The sequence below is a fragment of the Phaseolus vulgaris genome, chromosome 9, assembly GCF_051622355.1.
Source record: "Phaseolus vulgaris cultivar YP4 chromosome 9, ASM5162235v1, whole genome shotgun sequence".
In the NCBI taxonomy this organism is placed as follows: Eukaryota; Viridiplantae; Streptophyta; class Magnoliopsida; order Fabales; family Fabaceae; genus Phaseolus; species Phaseolus vulgaris.
Window position 1 is genome coordinate 34,154,036 of NC_143506.1, and position 10,071 is coordinate 34,164,106.

Below are 10,071 nucleotides of genomic sequence, written 5' to 3' on the forward strand. Positions count from 1 at the left end.
TGAATTTTCTTTTGCTCAGACTTGATCGAGATGTTTATTGTTTAACCTCACCCTTTACTTTCGGCTCTTTCTTCCTGTACTTCTATATATTTTTCTCTCACTTCCATAAATTTTCATATTTTCAAAAGTACACCTTTATAATGTTTTGGATTACGTAATTCGAAAGTCTTTTTCAGATGCATAATTAGTTTCTGAATTATATAATCTGAAAATCTTTTTTAGCTTCTGGATTACATAATTCGAAAGTCTTTTTTCAAATACGTATTCGGATTACATAATTCAGAAGTTACTCTATGGGGATGGCACAAGAATGATAAAAATGTATTTTTACATTGTGTATTGTGTATGGGTGACAGAAAAATGTATAGAAGTATGGAAGAAACAGTCTTACTTTTTCATCTTAAAATATATTGGGGTTAACAAGCGGTAAGCCCAGATGCATTTCAACAATCAAGTGTTATCTTTTCACACAAAAATTTGGAAATTAGTTTCTACACTCCCTTTTTAAACTACACCCACTATTGGGTAAAATGACTGAATTGTCCCATTCGTTTCTCCCTACAACCCCACCACCGCTGCTGTCATCACTGCCTCCGGTTCTGCACCATCACCGTTGTAGAAGAAGAAGAAGAAGAAAAGATGGAGAACGTTGGAAAAACCTCATTTTAAAAAGTTTTTGTTAAATATGTTTAAGAAAGTTTATTCCGAAAAACTCATTTTGAAAAATACATTTTCAGAAAGTTTGTTCTAGAAATTTTCTTCTAGAAAACTTATTTTGGAATGAACAAAATATTTCAAGCATAGAAGACTTTAAAAATATTTATTTTACAAATTGGGGTGTAGGTTCAAATTGAGGGGCGTAGGAAGCAATTGACCAAAAATATTCCACGAATTGTTGTGATAAAAAGAAGTGTAAAAAAGTTTCTACATTTTGTTCTGAAAAAAAAATCCACATAAATTCAAGTAGATATTTGTATGAAAAGAAACGACGTGAATGCTGTTGCATATTTAAATTGACAGGTAATATTTACTAATATTTTAATATATATTAAGGGAAATCTATTAGGTAAGTTCAAATTTGTAGAAATAGTTGAAATAGAACATTTTTAAAAATTATTAGTATAAAAACTAAAATAGATTTTACTAAAACATTTATGAATATTTTATTTTGTAATTTAATTGAAAAGTTAAGTAAATCAAACACCAAAGAAATCAGAATCATGATGGAATTCTCGTAAACATCACTCTATTAAAATTATTTTTTCATAAGTTTTGTCACTTCCGATTAATCATTATGGAATCCTCACTCTCGAATATTTTTATTATAGGTTAAAAATCTAATAGTATATAATTGAATATAAATCTTACTTCATAAAGTAATTTTATAAATTAAATTAAACTTAAAATTCATTTATTAATAATATTTAAAATTATATTGTTCTTTTAACTAGATATTTCTCTTCATCAAATCTCATGTGTTCTTCTCTTATCTCTCATAGTTATGGTAAAGTTTACTTCTTGTACATTTTTCAATGAGATAAAAAAGCAAATGGTAGTTCAATCCTTGAAACTTGTGGTAAAGTATGCATCCTTCCACTATATAGCAAATTTGAAATTGAAGTTTTTTCTACTAACAACAAGTTTGACATTTAAAAATTCATTATTCCATGCAAAAAATATTCAGAACTTAATTTATGAGATCAATATTTGACTTCACAGCAACTTCTTCTACTTTAAAAGCATACTGCAATTATCCCACTGAAATTAATTTAACAGGTCCCCAATAATGTAACTGGGTTTATGTCTAATCCAAATGGGTTTGATTTTTTATTACAAGGTAATTTTATGGGCTGCTTCCTGCACCTCCATACCTTCTTGTGCCACCCCATAAATTTTTCTTATTCCAAAAATACCCTTTTCAATATTCCGGATTACATAATCTGGAAGTCTTTTTCTAGATTCAGAATTAGCTTCCGAATTATGTAATCCGGAAGTCTTTTGTGATTAGCTTCCGGATTACATAATCCGGAAGTCTTTTCTATACAAAAGATTAACTTCCGGATTATGTAATCCAGAAGTCTTTTTTTCAGATGTGTTATTAGCTTCCGGATTACATAATCCAGAAGTCTTTTCTAAATATGAAATTGACTTCCGAATTATGTAATCCGGAATTTATCCGGATTACATAATCCATAAGCTTATTATTTCAAATCCATGGGGGTGAAAAAAAAGGATAAAATGGTATTTTCATATTTTGTATGGGGTGGCTCAAGAAGGTATGGAGGTGCAGGAAGAAAGAGTCAATTTTATGTCATGGTTACTGTTCATTAATATATATTAATGATTGTTCCATAAAAAAAATATATTGGCACACTTGTTTTCCTTAGACTATTTCCTACAAATTAAGATAATTGATCTATGTCCATTTTTATTGGTTCTCTAAGATGGAGAAAAAGGGCAGTATTATCAAGTTGGACTTAAATATGGAAATAAATTTGGAATTTATAGCAGAACTTTCAGGCTAATTCTTCTAACATTCAATGTTTTTGAACCTGTACTCACATCTAAATTTCTAAAGTTGTTAATCATCGTGAGCAATTTCAGAATAAAAATATATATTATGGAATATAAAATATATATTTCAAACAACTTGTATATGATAAAACATTAGAGAAATTTTGATTACTTTTTCTCTTAACATTAAATGCAATCTTGTGTTTGTAGCTTCTATCCTTGGAAGTTTTCTTCATATACAAATGAACTTTGAAAACTTATAATCATAGGGATAGGTCATTGTCCTTTTTAAATATGACAAAACTTTGCTTATAACAAGGTGTCTTTTTGTTAATTGTTTTTTAGAACTTGTAAAATAAATTACACTTGATAAGCTTTCACACTTGCAAAATTAATTATAAAACCATTACATGACCCTATAAATATTTAGTAGGTCTTATTGTGAAAATTTTCTAAAACAATTTTAAAGTTTTATTCATCTTGTTCTTTCTTTTTTTGTTAACACTTTTTTTAAACAATGAGTTGAGTAGTTGTTAATGAAAAACAAAACATTGATTACTTGGTCACATATATATCATTATGCCCCTAAAATTTACTACTCCACATTAAGTTTTCTCTAAGGTTTTAAAAACTTTTCAAATAAAGTATTTTGAAAGATTTTAAAATGAATATTTTGAATTCTTTTTCAAATTATTTTAAAAATGTTATTTCATAATTAGAAATATATTATAGAATGTTAAGGAGTTGTCAATAAAACAAATGTGGGAAATAAATTTCGGATTATGTATTTCAAATGCTATCCAAAATCTTTATTCCAAAACATGTATCTAATTTTTTTTATATATATTTTGGATCGTTCTTTCCAAAATAATCTATAAAAAGTCATTTTAATCTCCAACCATCTCTATTTTCCTTTATTTTTTACATTAACTTCTCTTTCCTCAACTTTTTTTCTATTTATCAGATAAAGAATAACTTTTTTTGTTTTGTGAATATTCGATATTTCTGAAAAAACAACTAATTTGGTTTTTAATTACTTTTTAGCAAAAATACAAAAGGCAAATCCTTTGTTTTTTGTTATTAAAAATGGAACAATCTGGTACCAATGGCATGCCAACTTCTGGCGTATTTAATTATTACACCAACCATGATGGGCAAAGAAGATATATTTTAATTTGACACGCTTTCTCTAATGCTGTGATATCATTCAAATCTATCATCATTCCAACATTCAAAGAAGTCAAACGTTAAATTTTCAGAAAAACTAAGTTTTCAAATGAGTGACGCTTCTCAACACGTTCCGTGTTTCGGATGTGTCTTCCCCCACAACAACACTGTAACTCAAATCTCAATTGTGGATTAGTTCACACTTTTATTCCCAATAATGGATCAAAAGTATTAATAAAGAATCTTTATTAATACTATAGAACACTGTTATCCTATCTTCTGTACTATAAACTTTCTGTATGGTAACTTTATTAACTTTTATAATAATTATTTAAAAAAAGCGTGTATTAAAAGATATTTTTAGTAATTAATGATATGTAATATTGAAAATAAGAGTTATAAAACTAATATAATTGTTTTAGGTCGGCATTTGGATGAGTTTCTGGTGGTCTCCCTTCAAGTGATTTAACCTTCGGAAAACGAAAGAGGCTCCTCATGCGATGACACTCCGCTCTAATATCAGTAAGATGATGATTAGATCAAATATTAGATGATCTTTTCTGTAGAACGTAATCTGGTATATATAGATCGAATTGTAACCTCTCCACCTTTAGTCATGATTATACCTTAATTGAGTGATTAAAACTAATTGATTGAGATCCCTTGAATTGCACTTCATCATAATGTTAGATACATAGACCGGGAAACAACCCATAAATAATCAAACATCGGGCCAGACCCATGACCTAACAATAATAATATTCATTAAAAGATTATTGAAAGTTTTATAAATATTAAGTAATGAGAGGCTATGCATACGCATTCGAAGACATTTCCAAACAATGGATTGACTTGTTAAACCGTAAAGTAGTTAAAAAAAGTTTTCTTTGGGAAGGAACATCTTTTAAAAGTAATACTCTTATTTTAAAATAATTTAATACCACTTCTTTCTTATATTAAGGGGTAAAAAATAATTTTACTTTTAAGTTTATTCATATGATTTAAAATATGTTTAGAATGATTTAATATATATGTTTTAGATTATTTTGAACCGAGTGGACAGTGACTTAGTATACACAATTTAATATATGAAATTTCATTTAAGATATTTATATAGTTTCATTTAGAAGACGTTATTTGTATATTATTTACTTAGATGAAAATTTAGAAATTATTTTAAAAGTGTAAAATTTAAGTTTACAAATTTACCTTTGTCATTAAATATATTTTAATAATGAATTATGGTATATATATATTTTTGTGTAAGTTTGAGTTAATTATTTTTTTATAATATATAATATTCATAATTACTGTTAATTTGAATTATTGAAGTATAAATTTTCATAATTGCATTATTGATTTAAATTGATTCTCTTATATTTTATTTTTATTTTTAATAATATTATTTTTTAAGGATATATAATAGATAATTGTTAGTGTTAGTCGGGTACATTTAAAAGGAACTGGTGTCCGTCCCGCATTGCACCGAACGAGTGTCCAAAACGAACGAGAGTTTGAGGAAACAGAGAACTGGTTTGAGGAACTGGTTTGTCTTCATTTTTTTTAACAGCATTATACATTCAGAATTATTTAAAACGGATTCTAAGTAGAATTGATTTTTTGAATTTTCCAATGGAATTTAGCCACCACTTTTCATAATTTGTTTTGATAATTAAACTAAACATAATATATTTTCATAATAAAAAATAAAATACTATATAAAGTTATAAACATCCCTTCATTGCATTGAAAATTAAAACACACAAATTTTTTCAAAAGTTGATACATATTGAAAATTAAAACACAGAAATTCAAAATTTGATACATAATTTAAAATTAAAACACACATAATTGTTTAAAAGTTAATACACAGTTAAAACAAACTATTACAACATACTCATGGTTTATGAGAGTTTTTACCATTATGGTTAGGGAGTGACATGACAAGAATGATGTGTCATATTTCGTATGTCATTCCCACCTTGAGAAGTCTTTTGCGTGGGATTGCCATGGAATTTTGACCTTGTCTAAAGTTCTTTCGAAAGAAACTGTACACATAATTTACAACAATCTTATTGAAGATGGAGGAGTTTGGGTGAGCCAAAACCTCTGCTTCTGCCAGCATATACACTACGCCTTTCTCCAATGCTCTGTCTATGAATTTGAGTTCCTCTTCAACTCCATGGATGGGTGAATTGGCGACATTCCCTCCCAATGACCGAATGGAGTTGGATGAGGGCGATGTTGATTGATTTTGGATTATTTTGTCGGACGATTGATGTGCTTCCCTCTTGTCACTACTCTCAACAACAGTTGCTTGTTCAGTTGCATTTTCACTTACCTCCACCTCCGTCGTAGAGTAGTTATGTTCTTGAACGTATGCCTTCAAACTTTGTATCAATTGTGACTCAAACTCCACAGGATCCCCAAGCACGTCATTGTAACCATGCCTCACAACACACCGAAATACTCTGTACTCTCTTGGCTCCACTTGTCGAAATAAGAACCTCTCCTCTGATGCAACACTGCTCACCGGTATAGCCTTAATGGACACAAACACAACAATTGAGTGGATGGATGGAATGCTACCTATGAGGTGTGAGAATATGGGAGGAATGCCTTGCACCAGCTCAGAATACATGAGTCCGATTCCTGGCACTCGTCTTACGTCTGGGTTGTTTGCAACTTCATTCAAATACGTATTCGATATCTTGTTTTTCAATTCAAACATGTATCTTTCTTTGTGCACATAATGCCAGATTCCCATCACCATAGTCAAGAACATAGCTAATAAAGTTGGAAGATACCCTCCTCTTGTGAATTTGGTTAGTTGGGATGAGAAATAAACTATCTCAATGAAACCAAATCCGAAGAAGAACAAAGCCACACGCCAGAGAGTCTTTTTCCATATAACAAGCATTATGAGTGAAACTAGAGTTGTTGTGATCATCATATCACCAATCACTGCAATCCCTACACATATTCAAACAAACATGCATATAGGTAAATATTACTTCAAAAAATGATACTTTGACAACCATAAAAGTTATATATAACTCTTGATGTGATTGATTTAGATATAAATATATATAATAACATATATATGAAGAAGAACTAGCATGAATAGTTACCATATGCATGACTAATATTCTCTGTGGTCTTGAAGACAATACAAACCAAAATACATGCGAACATGAACATGTAGTTCATCTCAGAAATATAAACCTGACCCTTATGTTTGACGGAAGTGTGCACCACATTAACTCTTGGGAAACAACCTAGACTTAGGGCCTGAGATATAATGGAGAATGCTCCTGAAATCATTGCTTGGCTAGCTATAATGGAAGCAATAACAGCCACAACAAATGTTGGCCAATACAAGGGATCTGCATGTTATATATTCACAATTATAATTCACTCATAAGAAAAATTAATAGATTAACTGCGTTTATTAACAATGCGTTACTAAAATATGGAGTTTTAAAAATAAACAATTTACGTGGAACACAGGCATAGAAAGTATTAGCCACATTCTGAGGGAACTTTCGTAGATATGCTGCTTGACCGATGTATGCAACCACTATTGTTGGATATGTAATGCAAGAAAAGCTAATCTGCAACACATTATTATATTGCACCATCAATTTAAGTGCAATTATTCAATCAATTACATATGGAAACAATTTATGTGAAGAAATTGAGCACAAGAATAAATATATTTACTTACTTGAATGGATCTTACATCAAAGTGACCCAAGTCAGCAAACAAGGCTTCAGATCCTAAAATTACATGTATCTTTGTTATTTGATATAATTTAATGAAGAAAGATTAAGAAGAGATGCTAATCTAATCACCTGTTATGCAGAGAAAGACTCCACCAAGCGATAACCATCCATCCTTGCCATTTCGTTTGAAATAATCAAATATATATTTTGGATAAAAGGCACGTAATACTCTGATATCATATTTGAATAAATTGTAAAGCCCAATTCCACCGATGAAAAAAAACCACACCAAAATTATTGGAGCGAATACGATTCCCACTTTATCGGTACCAAATCGTTGTGCGGAAAATAAGATTACCAAAATTGCTATTGTAATTCCCACAACAGCATCTGAAGAAATAAAAATACAAGTTGAGATATATACATAGAAAGAAATTGCATGAAAACGAAATCAAATCCTGAAAACTCTATGGATTACAATAATGTGGAATATCTGGACACACAAAAATACTATCGTTTTAAATAATCATATACATGACTATGAGCAAATTTTCATACTAATTCAGGTGAAAAATAGAACATAAATAAGAGCTAATGCAAGTAATGCTACCTATTCTGATTAGTGTTTGAATCCTTTAATTGTATTCAACTTCTATGATATGAAGATGTAATTAGTTACAAGGCATTATTAATGCTTCTAGTCTAGAAATTTTACATCCAGAAGTTTAGCAAACAAGAGAAAGAACCCTATAAAAAAAATTATCCACGGATCACACTCTATATTCAACATTATTATCTATAAATGATTACCCACAAATATGAATTCTGAATAAATTCAGCATTAGTATTACTCACAGATTTTATCTATTAATGTATATCTAATAATAACATTAACCATATTAACAATATTTACAATATTAATAACATTAAAACCAATAATAATATTAATAAGGTTGAGATGAAAAGGAATAATGTGAAGGCATGGATGACTAACCTTGACCTAAGGATTTACTGATCCCACTTACTGCTGAAAGTACTGCACGTATACCAAGCAATATAATATATAATATGAGAGGAGCTTAATTGTGTGGTAAATGTGTTGTGACATTAATTTGTAAAAATTTTGATACAAGAAATGGAGGAACCTGAGATTGATGGAGTAAGAATTCCGTCTCCTATGACCATTGAAGTTCCCATAATGGCAAGAAAGAGAAGCCCAACTCGTGAAACAAGACTGCCTTCAAGCTTCTGCTTCAATTTGTGGACCCATTTTACTTGACTGGATGGCGTTTCAAGTCTGTAGTTAGAAAGCTCCCTGTCCTCTGGTTGTTCATTTGGAATCAAACTCATCTTCATATGTCTACATATCAACGAATACAGTGCAAAAGCTCCACCTGTGTTGTGTTGGGATCATCAACAAACATCTCAAATCTCATTATAACTAATTCATATGTTTAGAAGAAGATGAAGAATGGTACGTACCGTTGCCATTATCGTTGGCCCAGAGTACGATGAAGACGTATTTGAGAAAAGGTAGGAGAGTGATGGTGTAGATGATGAGGGACAAGACACCAAGAATATCATCCTCATGCTTGATGATTCCATTGGTGAAGATGCTGGAAAAGACGTAAAGGGGTGATGTACCAATATCACCATACACAACCCCTATGCTTTGAAATGCTAAGCATAGGGTTGTCCTCCAACCCATCTGTTCAAACCCCACCAATAATGTATAAATCACTAAATCTATTCATTCATATCACATTTTCTATATCAACTCAGATTATACCTCGTAAGAATTTTGAGCAACCATTGAAACTCTTCCAGCCTCTAAATTTAGAGAATCTACTCGCCTCAGTTTTGACCATGATACCTTTCGCTCTTTCAGCTTCATCTTCCTCTCTGCATCTGCTCTTCCACCACTCTCCGCCGCCACCTCCTCCTCCTTCATCTTCTTTCCGTACGCTTCTCCTTCTGCTCCAGACATGTTCACACTCACCTTCTCTTCGATATTCTTCTCTTCCTTTGCTTTATAAACAGAAGTCAGATAGAATAAGTTTATAAAATTATAATATTACGTATAAGTTTAGACACTTGCCTTTTAAGATAAAAATTTATTACCTCAGATACTAAATAAGACTAAACGTTTCAAATTAGATTATTATATATTTGTACAATCTTACTATATTACTTTATGCGCGTAAGAATCTTTACAAACAAACAAAAAATCATCTTACCAAGATTGCAATGGTTGTGATATTAGCATATTTTTTGAAATATAAATTTATGATAAAAAAATACAATAAAAATAAAAATATAAGGATGTATAATATTTAAGAAATATAGAAATATATAAATTTATGATGAATTAAAATATTAAAATATAAATTTATAGTTCATGTTTTAATTATCTTCAAAAACAATTTGTGTTTAAAAAATATTAATTATAGAAGTTGTTTTAAAAAAATATCTTTATTAAAATTAAACATCATTGTGAATTCTTTTACTATTTAGTTTGACGAGAGGGTATAATAATGTAAAAACAAAGGCACGAATATATGACATCAAATCTAAAAGCTGAATATTAATAACTCACCAGCTGAATATTTTTGACTTTTTTTAATAGTATTATGTGAATTTATTTAGCTTTTTTTTTAATTTCTC

General features: G+C 29.8%; 1 protein-coding gene across 1 annotated transcript; it reads right to left on the bottom strand.

Moving 5' to 3' along the window:
• Positions 1-5,401: 5,401 nt before the first annotated feature.
• On the bottom strand, positions 5,402-9,435 carry LOC137822811 (potassium transporter 5-like). The gene is made up of 9 exons (XM_090295900.1): positions 9,197-9,435; positions 8,890-9,115; positions 8,553-8,801; positions 8,402-8,443; positions 7,537-7,797; positions 7,409-7,461; positions 7,181-7,295; positions 6,813-7,067; positions 5,402-6,654 (listed from the first exon to the last, which is right to left on the bottom strand). The coding sequence occupies exons 1-9, from the start codon at positions 9,392-9,394 to the stop codon at positions 5,639-5,641; spliced, it is 2,415 nt and encodes an 804-aa protein (XP_090152026.1). The 5' UTR covers positions 9,395-9,435; the 3' UTR covers positions 5,402-5,638.
• Between the last annotated feature and the right edge of the window lie 636 nt (positions 9,436-10,071).